Source organism: Oryzias latipes, chromosome 5 (genome assembly GCF_002234675.1).
Source record: "Oryzias latipes chromosome 5, ASM223467v1".
NCBI classification, from domain to species: domain Eukaryota; kingdom Metazoa; phylum Chordata; class Actinopteri; order Beloniformes; family Adrianichthyidae; genus Oryzias; species Oryzias latipes.
Window position 1 is genome coordinate 16,487,209 of NC_019863.2, and position 22,074 is coordinate 16,509,282.

The 22,074-nt window shown below is 41.3% G+C and overlaps 1 protein-coding gene across 2 annotated transcripts in view; it reads left to right on the forward strand.

The window, feature by feature from the left end:
* The first annotated feature begins 495 nt into the window (after window positions 1-495).
* Window positions 496-22,074, forward strand: part of adamts9 (ADAM metallopeptidase with thrombospondin type 1 motif 9) — a 49,353-nt gene continuing 27,774 nt past the window's right edge. The window contains exons 1-23 of one of the 2 annotated variants that reach the window (XM_011475081.3): window positions 496-878; window positions 1,164-1,570; window positions 2,600-2,762; window positions 4,959-5,290; window positions 5,766-5,849; window positions 5,927-6,051; window positions 6,278-6,318; window positions 6,408-6,513; window positions 7,971-8,117; window positions 8,531-8,672; window positions 9,015-9,119; window positions 10,249-10,394; window positions 10,557-10,738; window positions 10,870-11,006; window positions 11,543-11,660; window positions 11,812-11,907; window positions 12,525-12,691; window positions 12,803-12,932; window positions 14,248-14,374; window positions 14,471-14,675; window positions 14,771-14,935; window positions 15,575-15,736; window positions 16,825-16,944. In XM_011475081.3, the coding sequence (XP_011473383.1) occupies window positions 782-878; window positions 1,164-1,570; window positions 2,600-2,762; window positions 4,959-5,290; window positions 5,766-5,849; window positions 5,927-6,051; window positions 6,278-6,318; window positions 6,408-6,513; window positions 7,971-8,117; window positions 8,531-8,672; window positions 9,015-9,119; window positions 10,249-10,394; window positions 10,557-10,738; window positions 10,870-11,006; window positions 11,543-11,660; window positions 11,812-11,907; window positions 12,525-12,691; window positions 12,803-12,932; window positions 14,248-14,374; window positions 14,471-14,675; window positions 14,771-14,935; window positions 15,575-15,736; window positions 16,825-16,944 (3,504 nt within the window). In that variant the 5' untranslated portion in view covers window positions 496-781. The remainder of the gene's footprint in view (window positions 879-1,163; window positions 1,571-2,599; window positions 2,763-4,958; window positions 5,291-5,765; window positions 5,850-5,926; window positions 6,052-6,277; window positions 6,319-6,407; window positions 6,514-7,970; window positions 8,118-8,530; window positions 8,673-9,014; window positions 9,120-10,248; window positions 10,395-10,556; window positions 10,739-10,869; window positions 11,007-11,542; window positions 11,661-11,811; window positions 11,908-12,524; window positions 12,692-12,802; window positions 12,933-14,247; window positions 14,375-14,470; window positions 14,676-14,770; window positions 14,936-15,574; window positions 15,737-16,824; window positions 16,945-22,074) is intronic. The other variant, XM_011475080.3, reaches the window with a different exon arrangement.

Below are 22,074 nucleotides of genomic sequence, written 5' to 3' on the forward strand. Positions count from 1 at the left end.
ACAGACAACTCTTTGATCCTCTGCACCACAAGATCACAAAGACTTCCATGCATTGTTCCCTTGGGGACTCAGCCCTTAAAGCCATTATTCTCAGTATCATCACACGGCTCTTCGGCGGGGTTCACCTAAGACCTCACATCACTACTGTATGTGGCGTTATGGCATGCCACATTGAATTTTGCCACCCTGTGATCCCATAAACTTCTAAGCACACAGCCATGCCCACATTTATCTCTGTGGCCCCAGGGCAGGCATTTCCTATATGGGCCCCACCTCACTTCCATGGTCCCTGATCTACTTTACTGTACTTCCAACCACCCCAAGACAACTTCAAGTTGCAAAATCACATTATATGAGCAATCAGGGTGTGAGATTGCGCGTGCGCAGTCACTTTTGCGCTTCATTTTTTTATGTACTTTTTTCTGCCAGGACACCACCTTTGTCACTGTGGTGCGTAACGGAAGTGGGGTTTCTGCAGCAGAGTACCTTACATAGATGATCCCGCCCCTTGCAGGGGAGAGTTCACGGGTTAGCGGAGCTCGCAGTTGAATGCTGCAGCAGCCTGTCCACTCTGTGCACAATGCATGTTTGTCAGGGAATCCGCGAAGCGCTCACGTCCCGGCAGCGTAGCTCACCGGCCAGAGACCATCTACTCAGGAGTCGAGGATAATCCGATTGGATGTGGCAGGCGGGACCGGAGGCGGAAAGCCCTGAGTGACCGCAGGAACACAGCATTACTACAGGAGCACAGGCTGCCTCTCTCCTCCGAACGTGGACAATCATGCATGTGCTCTACTTGGGCTTGGGGTTCCTACTTTTCCCGGATTTATTGAATGTAGTTGCCTTTACAGGGAGACTGTTTTTGAGTTCAAGCACAGGTAAAGCATGTCTTTCTGTCAACTTCTGCGCTTTTTTCACCCCCCTCCCTTTTTAAAGGTTATTTTCTTGCCCTGGAGGCAAAGAATGAATGAGTTGCCAATTCTTCCAAGCACATGACTCGCAGTCTCTCAGTCAGTACACTCTTTTTTTCCCCTTAACTTAAGTAAAGGAGATTTGGAATTAAGATGAAGACATCTAACACTTGACACAGATCTGGGCTTTCTTTTTTTCCTCTTTTCTTTTCCTTTTCTAAACAGTTTGTCATTCTTGTGACTGTTCTGCAGCAAAAGAGGAGCTGGGCGCGTACGAGATTGTGACCCCGGTGCGCCTAAATGAAGCTGGTGACAAGTTTCCAACCATCGTGCACTTCAAAAGGAAAAGACGGAGCTTGGACGAGGGGAGCGCCAATGCCACGGACCACTGGGCCTCGTCAAATGTCCACTACAGGATAACAGCTTTCGGACAAAACTATCACCTCAACCTCACGGTGGATGCGGGATTTATTGCACCTCTATACACTGTGACAATACTTGGAGTTGCCAAAGGGGATAATGCTACAGGTTTTGGAGTGGATACGGGAGCAGAGGAGGTGGTGGAGGAGGAGGACACGGAGTTGAGGCACTGTTTCTATAAAGGGCACGTAAATGCTCATTTACAACACGCCGCAGTCATCAGTTTGTGCTCCGGACTGGTAAGTTTTTACGCGCGGGCCAAACTCGCCTTGCGTAATTTAATTTAATGTGTTTATGGGTACATTTTGCTTCTCAATGGCCTAAACTAATGCAGCAATATTTGCTTTATTTTTTTTGATCCAGACTTTCAGCGCAAACTGCATCCATAATGTGACTGTCATGCGTAATCTTAATGTTTCCCTGTTTATTACACAGAGAATGTGATTAAAAAGAAAAGAAAATAGTAAAGTTTTGATTTTTTTATATTATTGAAATATACTACCAAGAAAAAAAAACATAAAAAGATATCTATCATGAGTTGTCATCACTGAACGAAAAGTCTCCCCCGCACTCCGATTTTTCTCCCGGTTACCGGGTGCACGGTGACGTATTTACGCACGCCAGTACAGCTGCGCGACGAGGGGCACTGACGTCATCACGGAGCTATCCAACCAAGTCCCGGTGGAGCAGCAGTTTTGCAGAGAGCTCAGAGGAGCGCTGAGAAGTTTATTCATAAAACGTCCTGCGCGCTGATTCACACGTCTGAAGAAAAGCTCTGCTTTGCTTCAGATCTTTTCAACATACTTTTATACCAGCCTTAATAAATATCTTAACTTATGATAGATCACCTGCAAAGCTGCAATGCTCATTAGTCATCTTACTTTACTGTGGATTATGTGAAAAATTAATCTTGGCCTGGGCAGCCTTCAAGCTGCTGTCCAAAATGAATGTGCTTTAAATGAAGTGTGCGTGGCTTGGCACGTACCTTATCTGCAATTTACCAGACCTCCACAGTAATGCTCAAATGTTCCTTGTGTAACATACACTTTGGTGTTTTCCTGATAGGCATCTTTGTTCTCCTTTGATTTCCTTTCCTCCTCTTTCTGGGTTACACACAGTCACATCCATTTAGGACACTTTGTCATTGCATTGCATTATCAGCCACAGATTTTTGATAAACTTTCAGTTTCAATGTAAAAAATGCTTTAAGTCAGAGGGGCCTAATCTGATGGAGTACATAACTGCTGTGGATGTGCTCTACTTTCCAGCTTGGCACTTTCAGATCTCCAGATGGGGAGTTTTTTGTGGAGCCCTTACACAGCTATCAAGGGGAACACTATGAAGAGGAACACACAAAACCTCATATCGTATACAAGAAACGTGCGTCCAAGAAACAAACATCTGGGAATACCTCAGCCTGCGATACTTCAGGTTAGTCTCTTTCCTGGATGAGTAAGCATGCCATGCATTTTAAAATATAAATGTTCATTCGGTCAGACAAAAATGGATCTTTAATGTCTTTATGAAAATGCTTGCATAAACGTTTTTTTCAATTAGAGGGGTTTTTGCATTCGCTCAGCTGACCTACATATGACTGCTCCAGTCACCCCTCTGCAGCCTCAGAGCACGGACCTCCCAGTGTGTAGCAGTGTGTGTCTGGATGTGCATGGAAGCATTTTCATGGCATATGTTGGCTTTCAGAGCAGATAGCTTGCCATGTGTCTGTAAGCACATGCAGCCTTTCCCTTAGTTCCCACGGACGTAATCTGGCGTAATCACTGAACCGCTCATACAGTCTCTCCTATCAGTTTGAGCTGATTATGTAACAGCGGCCAAGCTTATCGAGCTGCTACAGTAATGGTCTTCATTAATGGAAAATTAACCTTTTGGTTACATCCGTTTTTTCTTTTTTTTTGCATCGCCTTTTATCAAAGAACACAATACTGTTCCTTGCTAATGTGTAAAATAATAAAATGCTGACTTGGTCTAAAGATTAACCATAGATGGGGCTGCAATCCATTGTCTGAATTACAATAAAAGTGTGGTGCAAACAGTTGAGATCATGTCAGAGTGTGTGCAGCACGTGCAACACAGTAGTGACGAAGCCGTGTGACTCTCACACAGGAAAAATCATTTAGAAGTTCACCCTTGTCTCATCCCATCTTCTTTTACTGACTGAACTTCCTGTTGACTCTTGTACTTCCTCTTGATAAAAGAGTTGGACCAACTGCTATGACCATGTAGAGTAAACTGTGTAATAGCAAAGTTATGCCAACGTAAAGCTTTAGTAGCAAGAAAATAAACGTGGAAATGTTTTCTCTTTTGTCTGTCTGGGATTCCTCTGCAGATGTTTACTCTTGTTAGTGTATGGAGATGTTTGTGTGTTCTCCTTTGATTTTAAAATGAAGCATGTGTGAGGATAAGTGTAAACATCGCTTTGAACAAACATTAATTTAAATGGATTAGAGTGATTCCCTGTTGTGTAAAATTCCATTCTTGCAAATTTAGAAGCATCAAAACATCAAAATAAAAATGTTCTCTTGATATGATACATAAAAAGTTTTATTTTTGTTGTGTAAAAATGTGAGCTTTGGTTTTCATTTGATGAAAAGATTGCAAATCTAAGCTCAAGATTTTTTAAAATAATTTTTTTGGCAACATTTGCATTAAATTGTCTGTAAAACTTATATAAACATTCTAGTGAACAAAAAGTATTTTTGTTCCAGTTGACATTAATTGTTATGAAAAAAAGGGGGGAAAAAAATCTATATTTGCTGCTATACTTGTGGATTCTCAGGCATATCCTGCAGTTTCCTGTTTCTTTTTTAAAACTTCATATTGTGTGCTCTGCGTGCTGAAAGCTAGCCAAGGTTCAGCCAAACTATTTTAGGCTCATGATTCATTTTCTATATCTCAGTCCTCAAAACCTGGCCAGAATTGTGAATAAACCTTAAAAAAAGAGATAAAACTATTCAAACTTAGCAAAAACCTGCAGTAACTGGTTAGTATTCTAAAATGCCAATTTCTTTTTCCAAATATCAACCTAATTATTGTACAACCCATTTTTTTAGTGTGACGAATTTCAAAATACATTACGTTATGCCAAGTGTAGCATACATTTATATCCAAACATTTTTTTACAAACAAATCAAAGCATAAAACAGCATATCTTATAGCAAATTAATCAACCCTGCATAAAACAATGAAAACCCATTTTTCTTTGTTAGGAATATTGTGCCAACTTGTTTAAAAATGTTTCTTTATTTTAATTACTTTTGCTGTATAGCTTGGTTTTCCTTTGGTGAAGGCTTTTCTGTTACCTTGTCTGAACTCTGCCTCCTTCTTACCCCCCCTCCTTTCAAGCTGGGGCAGAAAAAAGGCATTTTTAGTAAATTATCTGGTTCTTAAGCAGCAATAAACATAACAGAAAAAGGCAACTAACATTGCCTTCTTTCATACAGCCAACCCACCACACAGACCTATATCTTTAAGGCCAGAAACCACAATTGAGCTCAGCCGTAGCCACATCATACACAGGGCCAACGTAGGCCTATACTGTTTTGATTGAATATGCTTCTGTCTGTGTATATTTATACATACTCTCTTCCCTCTGGCTCCTCATTCTAGGAGACAAACACAGACAAAAGGTACAGAGGCTGAAGAGGGGCTCGGTGGCTGGAGCCTCCACTGTTCTCCGCGCAGCCCCTGTGGTCAGAGCCAGCATACTCAATGACCTGGAGTCACTGAGCGCCGGCATGGCCGGGAATGCTTTGCTCAGATCAGAGCACGCCAGCACTAGACCGTCAAATGATAGCAGTGGTGACTCAGGACCTCACAGGAGATCAAAGCGCTTCCTCTCCTACCCACGCTTTGTTGAAGTAATGGTGGTGGCCGACAGCAAAATGGTGGAGCATCATGGCAGCAACCTACAGCACTACATTCTCACATTGATGTCTATAGTAAGTATTTGGTTTTGGTTGGGGAACAGAAGCGCGCACGCTAACGTGAGCGCCTCTACACACATAGACGCAGACGAGTGTACCAGCTCTACTCTGCTGTTTGCGCTGCTGGTCAGCAAGGCTTTTGAGCAGGTTTGGGGTAGGGAAAGGGCAGCTCAGGGGAGGGGTAAACAACTCTTTCAAGAGACCATTGGTAAGAGACGGACATTTTTCGGGAGATTCTGTCTGACAGCTTTGATGAATGTTCAGAAATTAGCTCAGGTATGTCACAAAGACCACATACTCCCAGACACTTCAAATACGGGCTTTGAGGGATCTGGGGCCGGCAGTCCTCAGAGGAAGGCTAAGAGGACCTATGTGCTGTTTGTGCAGAAAGTTTACATTTTTTTAAAGGGACTAAAAGTGTTGTCTGCAGAAATGTTCAGTCATCTTCCTTTCAGGGGTTTTTAATTATGATTTAAATATCTTTATTTAGGTTTCTTCCATCTACAAGGACCCCAGCATTGGCAACCTGATCAACATTGTGATTGTTAAGTTAGTGATTATAAACAATGAGCAGGTGAGCCTGCTAATGATTAAAAATGTACACATATTCATTTACTGGATCTGTTCTTGAAATTGTGATTATTCTTTTAGGAGGGTCCGGTCATTTCATTCAATGCACAGACAACTTTGAAGAACTTCTGCATCTGGCAGCAGAGCCAGAACATGCTGGATGATAGCCACCACTCCCATCACGACACTGCCATCCTTATCACCAGGTGCAGGGAAAATATCTGCTTTCGTCCTGCATACGGCACACTTCAAAAAGTCTTTTAAGTCTTTGAAATATCCAAATATCCACTGAAGTAGATAAGTATGGAAAGAAAAAAAGCCAGGCTGATCACAGACTCAGATGTGATCCAGATGAAAACCAAAAGAGGTTGGGGAAGTGTTCTTTCAAGCTGTGCCACTGATCCTCACCTGCTATCTTCATCTTCACCACAGGCAGGACATCTGCAGAGCCAGAGATAAGTGTGACACACTTGGTAAGTGATTACAAGCATTTTTGGTCTATGAAAATAAACTAAATGTGATTTATTTTCAGAAAAACTGAAGTGATTCTCTTTCAAATTAGGCCTTGCAGAGCTGGGGACGGTGTGCGATCCATACAGGAGCTGCAGCATCAGCGAGGACAACGGCCTGAGCACTGCCTTCACCATTGCCCACGAACTCGGCCATGTGTAAGTGTTGTGATGGTTTTGGTTTGGTTAAGTCCTTCAAGCTTTTCATTCTCTTTTCTTTTTGCTGCCTGCTTTCTGCCAGTTAAACACCTTCAACACTTGTTCAAACCACACACTCAGGAAAACAGGCACATTCCCATGTATATGTATGGAAGACAACAACAGGAGCGGGTCTACAGTCAAAGAAATGCTATTTTTGGTCAAAAAGGAAACAAGTGAGGCATTTGAAAACACTGTATTATATTAAAAAATATCCCCAAATAAATAAAATATAAAAATAGAAAAGCCATCATGATAGGCAAAAATAGTATTACCTCATCATTATCATTATTATTATTACTATTATTACATAGTATTATCGTTATTATTACCTCAGTCAAATAGAAAAGGTGGGCAAAAGAAAAGGTGATTTAATGTTTAACCTGAATGGTCCTTTTACATGGTTCTTTTACCACTTTACAAAATTCTAAATTAAATTGCAACATGTATTTGTTTAAAAATGTTTCATCCTATGGATCCAGCCAGTACTATATAGGCAGAAATACACAAACAACAACGTTTTATTGCCAGACAACCAGGCAGAGGCCAGAATAAAATGGCTTAGAACAAAATCAGATCAAGAGATTTGCAAACTAATCTGAAAAATATCTAAAAACAGGCATCAATTTTAAGCTAATTTCAGGTAGATTTTTGCTTTATTGTACAGAGAATAAAAAGAAAGGCCTTAAAGTAATTCAGTGTACATAAAGACATGGAATTGATCAGCTTGAGGATAAAACATTTAAGATTAAAAACAGCTTTTTAGGTTGTTAAAAGTACATTTTCTGAATTTCATTTGGATTGAATGCTAGAAAAATGTAAGTCAGTGCTCAATCTTAGTGTATTTGCTGTGAAGAATATAAAGCAGTTTAGAAAAATCTGCTCTATAGGAAAAATTTTGTTGGACAAACTAACATCATCAGTGCAGCTTGCATTACATGTTCATTTATTTCATCTTTTTGTTTCTTCTTTTCCTTCTTTGCTTTAAAGCTTTATTGTAGAATGCATATTTAGCAACAAAAAATGACGTCAGGATAAAACAAATAGTTTAATTTCTGATGTTTACGCTCACCGGACAGCTTAGCAGCAGGTGGTGTGGTGCTGTACCTGCATGCCATTAATGGGCATCACATGTATTCACCACAGAAACTTCAAAAGGATTCTAACTCCCTCTGTGTTCTTTAAAATTCAGCATTGCAATGTTCTGCCTCCTGCATAGGATCCCACAGGCAAACAATAGAGTTGGGTGGTAGTCCCAAATATTTAAACAATAACTTTGCAAGGATGCTTCATTTTTTAGCATCAATGTCTTGTTAGGGAAATGGTTAGATAACAGTAAGCAGTTGCACATAATAGTAAGATGAAATGCTTTTGCTCGAAGGCTTTTCGTCATAATTTGTTTTTATTTTCTGTATAAGGTTTAACATGCCCCATGATGACAGTAAGAAGTGTAAGGAAGATGGAGTTAAGATACAGCAACATGTGATGGCTCCCACTCTCAATTACAACACCAACCCTTGGATGTGGTCCAAATGTAGCAGGAAGTACATCACGGAGTTCCTTGAGTAAGTTGCACTATTTTTCTTAGGACCTCTGGTAAAATGTTATTTGAAACTTCAAGGCTTTTGTTGCCATCATCATAAATGCCATTGTGAGCTTTCCATTAACAGTGACCAAATTCTGAAATAAGAAAACCTTAATGGTTTTCTAGTCTATTAATTTAAACAGCCCATAACAATTTGAAAATAAATTGAATATTTGGTCCCAAAATCCCATCCTATTCACATAAATTTCCTGAAGCTATGAGGTCTTAAGATTGTCATTTTAAAGAAAATCCAACTTAATAAAAGTCTTTCAAGATTTTTGTACACATAATATCGAGCACTTCTATTGCACTGAGTGTGCTTTCTGTCTGTGTGTTTTTTTTCTTGTCTTTCTCTTTTTTTCATCAAGTAATTTCATTTTTATTTCTTAATAGCACAGGATATGGTGAATGCTTGCTGGACGAGCCCGTCTCTAGGCCGTATACTCTCTCACAGCAGCTGCCTGGACAAATTTACAGTGTCAACAAACAGTGTGAATTGATATTTGGGCCGGGAACGCAGGTGTGCCCATACATGGTAAGTGGAGTCAAGAATGATGGATTGAACTGTTGTGTTTCAAGTGTGGAGGAAGCCTTTCGAGTCACAATGCCAAGTTTCTCCAATAAACGTGAAGCATTTCAACTTAGTCTTTGAGATCTTTTTGAGTAACTAGTTAATAGTTTATGTCTTAAGATATGGTTTATGTTTCATCATAACTTAAAACCTTTAAATCTTTTAGCTTAAAAAGAACATGTGTAGGCACAATTTTTTACACAAAGTAATAAAAGTAAGAGCTATTGTCATGGTTGCAGAGTTTTCAAAGAAGTCTTTATCCATTCTTGGCACCAATGTATGCTTTTTCTGGTGTTTGTCTGCCAGACTCAGTGTCGGAGGCTGTGGTGCACCAGTCCAGAAGGTGCTCAGCGGGGCTGCAGGACGCAGCACATGCCATGGGCAGACGGCACTGACTGTTCACCTGGGAATGTAGGTTACTTAGAGATAAACACGTCTTTTTTTTGTGAAAGTGTAAAAACGGTTGTCAAAAGTTGATTTGCTTATTGTCTTATGCATGACTAACTAGATAATGTTAAGTAAACTCCTTGTGTCCATCAGCAGTATGGTTATGTAAACTGTGTGTTTAAACCCAAATTTGTTTCCTTTTTGTTTAATGCAGTTTCATGCTCTTACATCATCAACTACATTCTCCCAGCTTTAACTGGACTCTGTCCATGGTTCGTAGCAGTAAAAGGAGTCACTGGTGATAAACATGGACGTGAAAACAACCCAATTTAACATGACTTTACTGCCAGCTACAAACCAGCTTATGTCTAATTGAATCTTTTCTTTTAGGACTTAAACTTTTTGGTTTTGTTTAAACTGATTTCTAATACTATGTCACACCAATGATTGGTAAAGAAATGAATGACAGGTGAGGTCAGGTAACCCACTTACTCCCTGGTTAATATATTGATCAGAGATGTCTCCACGTCCTGATCTTTCCAAAATGGACCAAAAAGAAGTCAAACAAGCCTGAAAGCTATCAGAGCAGTTATAATGTTAAGGGAGCCATCATTTGTTAGTCTTTTGTGTTAAATAAAAAACACATTTGTGACCATGTTGGGGTCAAGTGTAAGCCAAAATGATTAGGTTTTAAAAAAATTCACTTTAACTGCCAAGCTATGAAGGCGACCTTTCAATTGTTAATATACTTTAAGGTTTTTTTCTTGTTGTTAATGTAATCTTGGACCACATAAACACTAAAGTAATTTCGAACAAATTTGATTGGCTCCCAAGCACCTTGTGGTTATCTAGTGAACTGCGCTTTGTCATGTTTACCTTTGTTTTGAAACAACCCTCAGCCAAGAAGCAATACGTACTTGCATCACTACAGACTTTGCCATTCACACGTTTAAGAAGAAGGAACTGTTTGTACAGGAACAGAAACCTAGTACAATGAATATGTGTTGTTGCATTGTTGACTCTTGTTTTCTCCCCAGCATCGTTTTTAACAGTTGGGTAAAAAAGTTCTATTCTCCATAGCAGGGACTCTTTCTGATGCTACAGTAAGTAATGTACATGGAGTGTTTTCATTCAATGACTGTCCGTTCTGCAGCACTGCAAGCATGGCTTATGTATCGCCAAAGAGCATGACACCACACCTGTAGAGGGAGCTTGGGGAGTTTGGAGTCCTTTTGGCACCTGTTCACGAACGTGCGGCGGCGGAATAAAGATTGCCGTGCGTGAATGCAACCGACCCGTGTAAGTAGTCCATGTCTTTGTTGTCACGCATGCCTCCAGGATTATGTCTCAATCTTAGCTGCCAATGTAACATGGATCAAACTCCTTAAGGGGAGTCTTTTCATTACAAGCCTTTATCAAATCAGAATCATCCATTGATGGTCTTCTTGCCTTCTGTTTCAGGCCCAGGAATGGAGGAATGTATTGTGTTGGTCGCCGGATGAAGTTTCGATCTTGTAACTCTGAGCCCTGCTCCAAACAAAAGAAAGACTTCAGGGAGGAACAGTGTGCTACATTTGATGGCAGGCATTTCAACATTAACGGTCTACCTCCTAATGTTCGCTGGGTACCCAAATACAGCGGAAGTGAGTTTTTTTCTTCAGTCCTTTGCTGTTAGCTCTCTTTTTTTTCTTGCTAATGAAAAACAGACGTGGTGCAAACCTGCACTGACTTTAGCTGGTATTAAGAATTGTCTTTGTTTTGTCTATGCTGTCAGTCCTGATGAAGGACAGGTGTAAGCTTTTCTGCAGGGCAGCAGGCAGCACGGCCTACTATCAGCTCAGGGACAGGGTCACCGATGGGACGCCATGTGGACCCGATACCAACGACATCTGCGTGCAGGGCCTGTGCAGGGTGAGCTTCCTAACTCCACAATAAAGACTCTCAGGGTAAAAATATAGTATTATTAGGGGAATAAAGCTAAAATTGGCATATTAGGTTGATGACGTTTTTTGTTTTATGACTTTTTCTTAATGATCTGTTTCTATATTTTGAATCAGGATAGTAATGAAAAATTTAATTACTGTTATCATGACATACTATGAGATGCTTTGCAAAGATTTTACCTTAAGAATGATATATATCTTTAACATACACATTCACACTACCATTTTAAATGTGTTTAAATTATTTATTTTAACTAGAGTTTTATTTATTTATTTGAATAAAAAAAAGGATATTGAAGGCACCGAGTAACAATGAAGCAGCAGAGATGAAGGAAAACATGCATACACAAACTACTAACACTGCTTGTAACCACAAAAACATGACGACCGTAAAATCATAACCAATTCATAATTTTAGGCACAAAACTGTTTTAACTTTTAACTGTAACCATATGACAGTTTCTGTACTTTTGGTTGTTTTCTACTTCCTTTTTGTCGGAGCAGCAAGCAGGCTGTGATCATGTACTGAACTCCAAAGCCAGGAGGGACAAGTGTGGCATTTGTGGGGGGGACAACTCCTCCTGCAAAACTGTTGCTGACACCTTTAACATTGTACGCTACGGTCAGTAATTCCTTTTGTAATCCTGTCATCTCCTTTCCTTTGTTGACATGTTATTTTAACACATCTGAACATGATATAGTAAAAAAAGGAGCTAATATAAACAAACTAGGCAGGCAAAGGACCTAAACACTTGTCATCTTGTCATTTACAGGCTATAATGAAGTGGTGCGAATACCCAGTGGTGCTACAAACATAGATGTGCGTCAACACAGCTACTCAGGGAAATCGGATGATGACAACTACCTCGGTAGGAAAACCGCACGGGTGCAGAATTTATGGTTCACGATGCAGATTGCATCACAATGCTCCACTTTGAGGGTTTTATTACAATCCTTATTGTGTTTGAAACCTCAGCAGGTCGAGTCTATTGAACCTTTAAGAACGTTTTACACTTAAGGACAGATAATATTTTCTCAAATTCCTTTCATTATCCTGGTTTGTGTAATTTAAATATTTTTCCCACCTCAAGTGCTTTTTGATTGTTTGTTTGTGCATCCAGAAATTCTCGTTAAAGACCTCAAACTTCTCAGATTAATTGTGGGAAATGGCAAGAATGGGCAGGAAATTAGCTCCATAATCGCATTAGACTGAAAAGGTGCAGAACAGTGGTTTCTGAAAGAGCAGGATGCCTCTTGTTGGGACTTCTTCTGGAATACAGGATTATTTTAGCACACTGAGGCTTTACTTCTGCTGGCTGCATCTGTCTTCCTGTGAAAAAAAAATGTTATGCACTGAGTTTCTGGGCTTAATCTTCCAGGCGATGCTAGGTAATTGCTTTCACAATGCTGATAGCCGCAGCAGAAAACTGAGGAATACTAAGATCTAACATGAATTATTCTTTAAACGACTTTTGTCTCTTCGTAGCTGTTTCAAATAGCCGTGGAGAATTCCTGCTCAATGGGGAATTTGTGGTGAGCATGTTCAAAAGGGAAATCAAAGTGGGCAACACTGTCATTGAATACAGCGGCTCTGACCATGTTATTGAAAGGATCAACTGCACTGACCGCATTGAAGAGGAGGTCATTATCCAGGTAAGGGAAACCTGCTTCGATATGCAATTTTGCAAAGTGTCAGACCCGGAGACCATTTGTCAAAGTACATGGTTTGTGACTTTTTATCTGATATTTTATCCTTTTTCCCAGGTGCTGTCGGTTGGGAACCTTTATAACCCTAATGTCAGGTACTCTTTTAACATCCCCATTGAGGACAAGCCCCAGCAATTCTTCTGGGATGCTTATGGGCCCTGGCAGGAGTGCAGCCATCTCTGCCAAGGTGAGGGGGAGATACATGTGGTTGGCAGGCTTTAGCTCACCAGTGATTTGTGTGGGTATACATTGAAGATGGGTTAAAGAGTATGAGGAAACTTTAGGAAGATATAGCTCAATTGATCAACTTCTTGCTTGGCACTAAAAGCATGCCCAGGCTAATATAGATCAACTGTATAGTTTGCTGTGGCAAATTATACATGTCTGTTATACAACTGGATTTGCTTGGACGATGTGGGTGAGCGGAGGGGGATTGCAGGTACACTCCAAAACTCACTTTTTTCTGTGTGGGAATCTCTTTGTTGGCTTTTTGGCACAGCTTTGTTGGAACAACCTGCAGAAAATTCCAAGGAGAAGCTGAGTCCACAGCAGGAGAAACAGCTGACATGTAGTGTCTTTCATAGCACCCTGATGCAAATTCTGGTAACTTGAGGTGCACATTTATTACCTAGTAAAGGGATTATTATCTTCCTGACAGTGTTTACTGATGCACACATGCCAAAACATTAGTTTTTATTGTGTATGTTGCTGATATTACCACAGCTTCACCTGCAGACTTGCAAAGGAATCATTTTAGGGGTTTTCTAGCTAAAGTTAAGCATAAAACAAATGCAAAAACGGTGTCAGACTGTTTTGAAACTGCAACTTCTTCACATTGAACTAGATGTAAACTTCGGACTTATTGCACTTATTGCAATATTGTTACCTAATCCACCAGTATAAAACTCCATGTTCTTCAGTCTTAGTTTACTGACTGACCACATTAGGCCACGCCCCCTCAGTGGATTCCACACATCCTGTATGGATAAAAAGCAAAAATATACTACATAATAAAAATGTTAGCTTGTTTTGGTTTATCATGATTGAAACATAAATATTTCATGGATTTTACATTTTTAAAAGTAGATTCATCACTTTAGTTGACTCTGAAAAGTTTTAACATTACATCCAGAAATATGCAAACATTTGTTTGTACGTGTTTTTTAAAATGAGAAATTATGAACAAAAATTTGTTAAAATAAAAGAATGTGACTCAATTATATATTTCCAAACCAAACTAAAACCTCTAGAAAGTTATTTTTTTTATGCGCTGATCAAACGTTTCTCTTTAAGGCAAAAAACCAAATAAGTGAAATTTCAACACTGTTATTCCTGCGTGCATTATGGTGTTAAAGGTCACAGAAAGCTGGAGCCTCTCCAAACGGAGCTGACATGAATAATCATAAACATGTCAGCGAGTTTGTAACTAAAGTTTCTGTCACGGCCTCTGGTGTTTAAGCATTATATCACTTTCTTGTTTAAACTTGTTTGTGTCTTCACAGGAGAGCGCAAACGGAAAATTCTGTGCAGCAGAGAGTCGGACAGGGTGGTGGTGTCGGACCAGAGGTGTTATGGCACAGGTCGTCCTGCTGTTGTCACTGAGCCCTGCAACACTGAATGTGAACTCAGGTTTGCATTTAAACAAGCTAATAAAAGCAACAGTGAGAAGGAACCAGTCAGCTTCATGACAGCCTGACAAAACCTCCTGTCCCTCTGCTCATCCAGGTGGTATGTGGCTCGTAAAAGCGAGTGCACGGCCCAGTGTGGCCACGGATATCGCACTTTGGAAATATACTGTGCCAAAATCAGCCATGGTAAGACTCAGAAAATTGATGGGCGCTTCTGCAGTGGCCAGCACAAGCCTGAGGACAAAGAAAGCTGCCATGGAGACTGTAACCCAGGTGGTTGGGAATACTCCCCCTGGTCAGAGGTAAGATTGTGGCACAATGTCACTATGAGTGCCTTTCGTCTCCCCAAATCTATACACCAATTTGGGGTACCTGTAACTCTGTTTGTAATCTGCAGTGCTCCAAGAGCTGTGGTGGAGGCACTCGCCACCGCGGTGCAATTTGTCGAAAGGCAGCTGAGTCTGGCGGTGATGACAGCAAATGCAGCCAAAGGGATAAACTTACCATCCAACCCTGCAATGAGTTCCTCTGTCCACAGTGGAAGACTGGAGAATGGTCCGAGGTCAGCTACATATTTATGAAAATACATATTTGAGCATGCTGTCCTATTTATTACTAAAAAGGAGGCTGATGTGTTTTACATGGTACAGCTTTGTCGTATATAGTGGGCAGAATGTTTGCTTTAAAGAATAATACTTGATGCTGTGTATTATTTACAAGTAAAAAAAGTCCTGGAATTATTTTTTTTTTACTTTTAACAAATGTACTTCTATTTGAACCGGATCAAGTCTAAAATCCAGTGCTGACTGTGCATGTCTCAGTCACTTGGTCTCAGAGAATTACTTCCATCCATCCACTACAAATGAGTGTTGTGAAAGCAGTGATTGCAGGGTAAAGTCGTACTTAACGGCTGCGTGGTTTAAATACTGTAGAGCAAGCTCTTGCAAAACAGTGGGCTGCATTCCAGGGATGTTTTAGATCTCCCATGTGGCGCTGCCCAAACACTTCCATTGTAAAATACAGTACTTCTTCGTAAATAACGCTGCTTTTTTTGTCGTCTGTAACTATCAGGTTCACTTTAAAATCTATAAATCTTTCTTTTTCCTACAAGACTTTCATAAAAACCAGCCTAAAAAACAGAGAGGAGTAAAACAAACAATAGCTGCATGATGTAAAAATGTGAAAAAAACTTATCTTTCAGTGCCTTGTAACGTGCGGAAAAGGCTACAAGCACCGTCAGGCTTGGTGTCAGTTTGGCGAGGACCGTCTGGATGACCGCTTTTGCGGCTCACCTAAACCTGAGTCGGTGCAGATGTGCCAACAGCAAGAGTGTGCATCCTGGCAAGTTGGACCGTGGGGACAGGTGAGTTAGATCTTACCTGAACTTTTCTAATAGTACTATGCAAGTAGTTTCAATCTAGTACATTTACATGCAATACACCCTTAAATGATCCATTTTTTTAATGTTTTACATGAACAAGTGTCAAATTGGATTTGCTCATATCAGATGTATGCAGAAAATTCAGCACTAAATACAATTTTCTTAATCCTACACTTGTTGAATTCAGTAAAATAACTGCATCATGTTAAAGCTTATTCCTCTGTTCTTCAGAGTTAAAGCACACAGTGATCAAAAGACCATATTGATAATAGGCTTTCTTATAAGATAATTAGATAAATCTTGTGATTGGTTTTTGTTGTGTCAAAAGAAAAGAAAAATGTTTTCCTTCCAGCAAGTTCTAGAGGATGCTTTTAACCGTACTGATGAAAAGCAGCACAGCAGATAACAATTGCTGTTATTTCTCTCACGAGTTCTCCCCACATGTTAACTGTGGGGAGTGCACAGATGAGCTAAAGTTGTCAAATAGCTTGGCCCTCCTCCCAGTTCTCCAAGGCATGTTAACAAACGCGGAAAAACAATCCTGGGAGTCCTGTTCCTCCACATGCTGTGCACGGATTTCTATGAAAAAGTTGCATTCTGCACACAGTCTGCATGCGTTCCCCGTCTGTGCATGCACACACATAGCCCCTCACTCTAAAAAATGTGAAATATCTTAGTGCTTCCCATCGGAGGCTTTGCACATATTAAGGTGTGTTTGAAGCAGTTTAATGAAGCGTGGTGAAATAGTAGCTGAAGTTTGCCGCCGCACAAATTTGACCCTGTTCCACTGAAGGCAATGAGCCAGAAGCAAATGTGAGGCTGTACCCTTTGACTTATCTACAGTGGAAAAACAACTATTGCAAACTATATGAGCTTATTTATTTTTAATAAACAAATATCAAGGTAAAAAAGTATTCTTTTACTGGCCTACAATGTTTTTTTATTTTATTTATTATGCTTGGGGGTTTCCTCTGGAGAACCATCTGTTTTCTGCTTACCTTCTGTGTCTTTTTCTCACTGTTTCTCACATGTTTCTCCACCACTCCCCCCTTTTTTCTCTTTGAACTCAGTGCACTACTTCTTGTGGGCCCGGCTACCAGATGCGAGCTGTGAAATGTGTGGTGGGGTCTTACGCTGCTGTTATGGACGACACTGAGTGTAACGCTGCCACCCGACCCACTAATACCCAGGTAAGGGGGCGTTGTATGCAGTGTTTTCTTAACCAGCATCTGATGGTCAGCTGTTCGCAATGTCAAGACCACGTCCTCGTTCTCTAACATCAACACATAAATGCACACTTCCTCACTGTGTTTCTCCTTATGTTTGAGGGATTCTGGGTGAGGATCATTAATGATGAGCAACAGCAGTCTTGAGTGTAGCCTTCAGTGCAAATGGCCCATAAGTACAAAGCAACACCTGAAGTACACCTGAAACCATTGACTGTATTTAAGAACTGGACTGAGTGAACTCTCCCCACTCGTGTTACAAACAGAAAGTACCTGCTGGCTCCAAAAAGTTAAAATCCCATAGACTTCTACATAGGAATAAACAGCTATTACTCAGTCATTCTATTCGTCAGAACAACAATTCTTGCCCTGATACCTTTTCTTTTTTAACATGTTCTTGTTATTCCTAATTTTTTTCACAATATTTTTTTCTTTATTACAAGTTAGTCAAGTTATAAATTGGACAATCAAGGTGCTCGATAAAAGTATGTGGTGCCCACTGGCCGTCAAACAAGCCCACTTTCAGTGAAAGGGGTGTGGTTGCCATAAAAGCAATGACTCAGACTGACTCGGACCAATCATTACTTACTGATGTGGTCTGAGTCCAATATTGTGGCGTCTGTATCACGAAAAAATTGGTAATTGAATTGAATTGATTCGGTTGGAGCCGGAAGGAAGCCATTTTCTATGGGTGACGTCACACTCCAGTTTTCATATACAGTCACTGGCTGAAGCCTTCAATAATACTTTGTAGGACTGGACATGATGTAGTCTAAAAATATGTTAAGAAGTTAGCCACACCACAAATTCATTTTTAAAGTCCCACTCCAATCACTTTTGGATCTATTTAAAATTGGTCTTTTCATTGTGGCTATGCTGTTTTTTGGCTAAATCAAATAACCTGTGTCGTTTTCTAGGACATACAATAGTTTCTGCAGAAATCTAGCCGCAGGGGTTGCAAGCCAGTTGCCTCTGTGCCGGTCCCAAGCCCGGATAAATAGAGAGGGTTGCGTCAGGAAGGGCATCCGGCGTAAAAATTGCCAAAATAACCATGCGAATCATCCACAACACTTTACACATACCGGATCGGTCGAGGCCCGGGTTAACAACGACCGCCACCGATGCTGTTAACCTACAGGGTGTCGGTGGAAATTTGACTACTGTTGGTCGAAGAAAGAGGGGAGGCAGAAGGGTCCGTGGCCAGAGAGAGAAGGGAAAAGGCAGGAACATAGGTTTGAGAATAGGGACTCTTAACGTTGGCACAATGACAGGGAAAGGCAGAGAGCTGGCAGACATGATGGAGAGAAGGAAGGTAGATGTACTGTGTGTGCAGGAGACAAGGTGGAAGGGCAGCAAGGCACGTAGTATTGGAGGAGGATACAAACTGTTCTATCATGGTGTTGACAGGAAGAGAAACGGGGTAGGTGTGATTCTGAAGGGGGAGTTTGTAAACAGTGTTCTAGAGGTGAAAAGAGTCTCAGGCAGGATGATGAGCCTAAAGTTAGAAATTGAAGGGGTGATGGTGAATGTAGTCAGTGGGTATGCGCCACAGGTTGGCTGTGAGTTAGAAGTGAAGGAGAGATTCTGGAGTGAGTTGGATGAGGTCATAGAGAGTATCCCCAGAGGAGAGAGAGTTGTTATTGGAGCAGACTTTAATGGGCATGTTGGTGAGGGCAACAGAGGTGATGAGGAGGTGATGGGCAGGTTTGGTGTGAAGGAAAGGAATCTGGAGGGACAGATGGTGGTGGACTTTGCGAAGAGGATGGAAATGGCTGTAGTCAACACTTACTTCCAGAAGAGAGAGGAACATAGAGTGACATACAGAAGTGGAGGTAGGAGTACTCAGGTGGACTACATCCTATGCAGACGAGGTCATTTGAGAGAGGTTATTGACTGCAAAGTGGTGGTAGGAGAGAGTGTAGCCAGACAGCACTGCATGGTGGTGTGTAAGATGACTCTGGAGGTCAGGAAGAAGAAGAGAGGGAAAACAGAAAAGAAGACCAAGTGGTGGAAGCTACAGAATGAAGAAACTTGTGAGGAATTTAGGCAGAAGTTGAGACGGGTCCTGGGTGGTCAGGATGAGCTTCCAGATGACTGGGAAACTACAGCAGAAATTATCAGGGAAACAGGTAGGAAGGTGCTAGGTGTGTCATCTGGAAAGAGGAAAGACGGTAAAGAGACTTGGTGGTGGAATGAGGAAGTACAGGAATGCGTCCAGAGGAAGAGGTTGGCTAAAAGGAAGTGGGATGTAGAAAGGACTGAGGAAGGTAGACAGGAGTACAAGGAAGCGCAGCGTAGAGTGAAGAGAGAGGTGGCAAAGGCCAAACAGAAAGCTTACGATGAGCTATATGACAGGTTAGACACAAAGGAAGGAGAAAAGGACTTGTACAGGCTAGCCAGACAGAGAGACAGAGATGGGAAGGACGTGCAACAGATAAGGGTGATTAAGGACAGAGATGGAAAGGTGCTAACAACTCAGGAGAGTGTACAGAAAAGATGGAAGGAGTATTTTGAGGAGCTGATGAACGTGGAAAATGACAGGGAAAGAAGGGAGGAAGATGTGGTTGTTGTGGAGCAGGAAGTAGCAGAGATTGGAAAGGATGAGGTTAGAAAGGCTCTGAAAAGGATGAAGAGCGGAAAGGCCGTTGGTCCTGATGACGTACCTGTGGAGGTATGGAAGTGCTTAGGAGAGACAGCAGTGGAATTTCTAACGAGGTTGTTCAATAGGATTTTAGAGAGTGAGAAGATGCCTGAGGAATGGAGGAGAAGCGTTCTGGTCCCGATCTTTAAGAACAAGGGTGACACGCAGAACTGCAGCAACTATAGAGGAATAAAGTTGATGAGCCACACAATGAAGCTGTGGGAAAGAGTAGTGGAAGCCAGGCTTAGGAAGAAGGTGGAGATTTGTGAGCAGCAGTATGGTTTCATGCCCCGTAAGAGCACCACTGATGCCATTTTTGCTTTGAGAATGTTGATGGAAAAGTACAGAGAAGGTCAGAAGGAGCTGCATTGTGTGTTCGTAGATTTAGAGAAGGCGTATGACAGGGTGCCGAGGGAGGAGCTGTGGTACTGTATGAGGTCGTCTGGAGTGGCAGAGAAGTATGTCAGAGTAGTTCAGGACATGTATGAGAGAAGTATGACGGTGGTGAGATGTGCTGTAGGTCAGACAGAGGAGTTCAAGGTGGAGGTGGGACTACACCAAGGATCAGCTTTGAGTCCTTTTTTGTTTGCTATGCTGATGGACAGGCTGACAGACGAGGTAAGACAGGAATCTCCCTGGACAATGATGTTTGCGGATGACATTGTAATTTGCAGTGAGAGTAGAGAGCAGGTGGAGGAACAGCTAGAGAGGTGGAGGTTTGCTCTGGAAAGAAGAGGCATGAAGGTCAGTCGTAGTAAGACAGAATACATGTGTCTGAACGAGAGGGATCAAGGTAGAAGCGTTAGGTTACAGGGGGCTGAGGTGAAGAAGGTGCAGGAGTTTAAGTACTTGGGGTCAACAGTTCAGTGTGATGGGGAGTGTGGAAAAGAGGTGAAGAGGCGAGTGCAGGCAGGTTGGAGCGGGTGGAGGAAAGTGTCAGGAGTGTTGTGTGACAGAAGAGTGTCAGCAAGACTCAAAGGAAAGGTGTACAAGACAGTGGTGAGACCAGCTCTGCTCTATGGGTTAGAGACGGTAGCAGTGAGACAGAGACAAGAGGCTGAGATGGAGGTAGCGGAGATGAAGATGTTGAGGTTCTCCTTAGGAGTGACCAGGTTAGACAGGATAAGGAACGAGTACATCAGAGGGACGGCTCATGTTGCCTGTGTCAGCGACAAAGTCAGAGAAGCCAGACTGAGATGGTTTGGACATGTTCAGAGGAGGGATAGTGGATATATTGGTAGAAGGATGTTGGAGATGGAGCTGCCTGGCAGGAGGGCGAGAGGACGGCCAAAGAGGAGATACATGGATGTCTTAACAGAGGACATGAAGTTGGCTAATGTTAGGGTAGAAGATGTCCATGATAGAGTGAGGTGGAAAAGGATGATTCGCTGTGGCGACCCCTGATGGGAAAAGCCGAAAGAGAAAGAAGACAATAGTTTCTGCAGAGCAGCAGAAGGTCATCAGAAACTTGCTACTGAGTTGTAGGTGGGACTGTTATCCCATCATCCCTTTGTTTACACTCTCTACCCAGCTATCTTACAGCCCCTCACAACTCCAAGCTAACAGTGGTGCAACAAAAATGCTGAGCAATGTTTGAGCAATTCAGCCGTAAAAAATTTGAGCCAGATACCAGCTCAGACGAGGAAGATGAAGACGTTAATGTATTTTTTTTGTTTGCAAAATGCGGGGAAGATAGACTTTGGCCCACCTCTTTTAATTTCCAGGTCCCAACTAAAAGCTTTTTCTAATGGAATTTTTTCTTCCATTTGAATAAAAATTTCTCAAATGCAGTTTTAATCTGAAAACCTTTTATAGTTGTCCTTCATCATGAGAAAAAAAGGTACAAGAATACGGTAAAAACACCAAAAACAATTTTCATTGGAGTGGGTTTTTGAAGTCTTCCGAACTGCATTGGATCCAAAATAAATTTAGTTTTCTTCACTTTACAAGTGTGTATGTTCACAGACTGATAACTATGTAAATGGATGTCCTTTAACTTTATCAATTTCCTAAATTGTATTCAGAATTTGCCTTTTCTGTGATTCACAGCACAGTAACTGAGAAAGAAACTGTCCAGCTCTGGTCTGTTTCTACAGATCAGACCTTCTGACCCCCCCTCTTTTCTCTGTTGGGAAAATCGGTTTCCTGTTCATAAGTTTACTTGACCCATCATGAGGTTAAACCCAAAAATGTTTAACTCCTGATTGATGAACCGGAGTAGCTTGTAACTATTTAAATTTAATATCTTTATTCTTTACCTAACAACAATGTGAAATGTAAGTTTAGCAATAGTTTTGAGTACATTTTTCATGGCGTAAAACAGTAACATTTCAAAATCAAGGTAATCAGCGAAGTTTAAAGTTTGTGTACATGCTTCATCAATCTACTGGTTAAGGTTTTTACTAACAAACTCAGTATAAGGCTGTGGTTAAGGTTGCTACAGAGTATTGCCA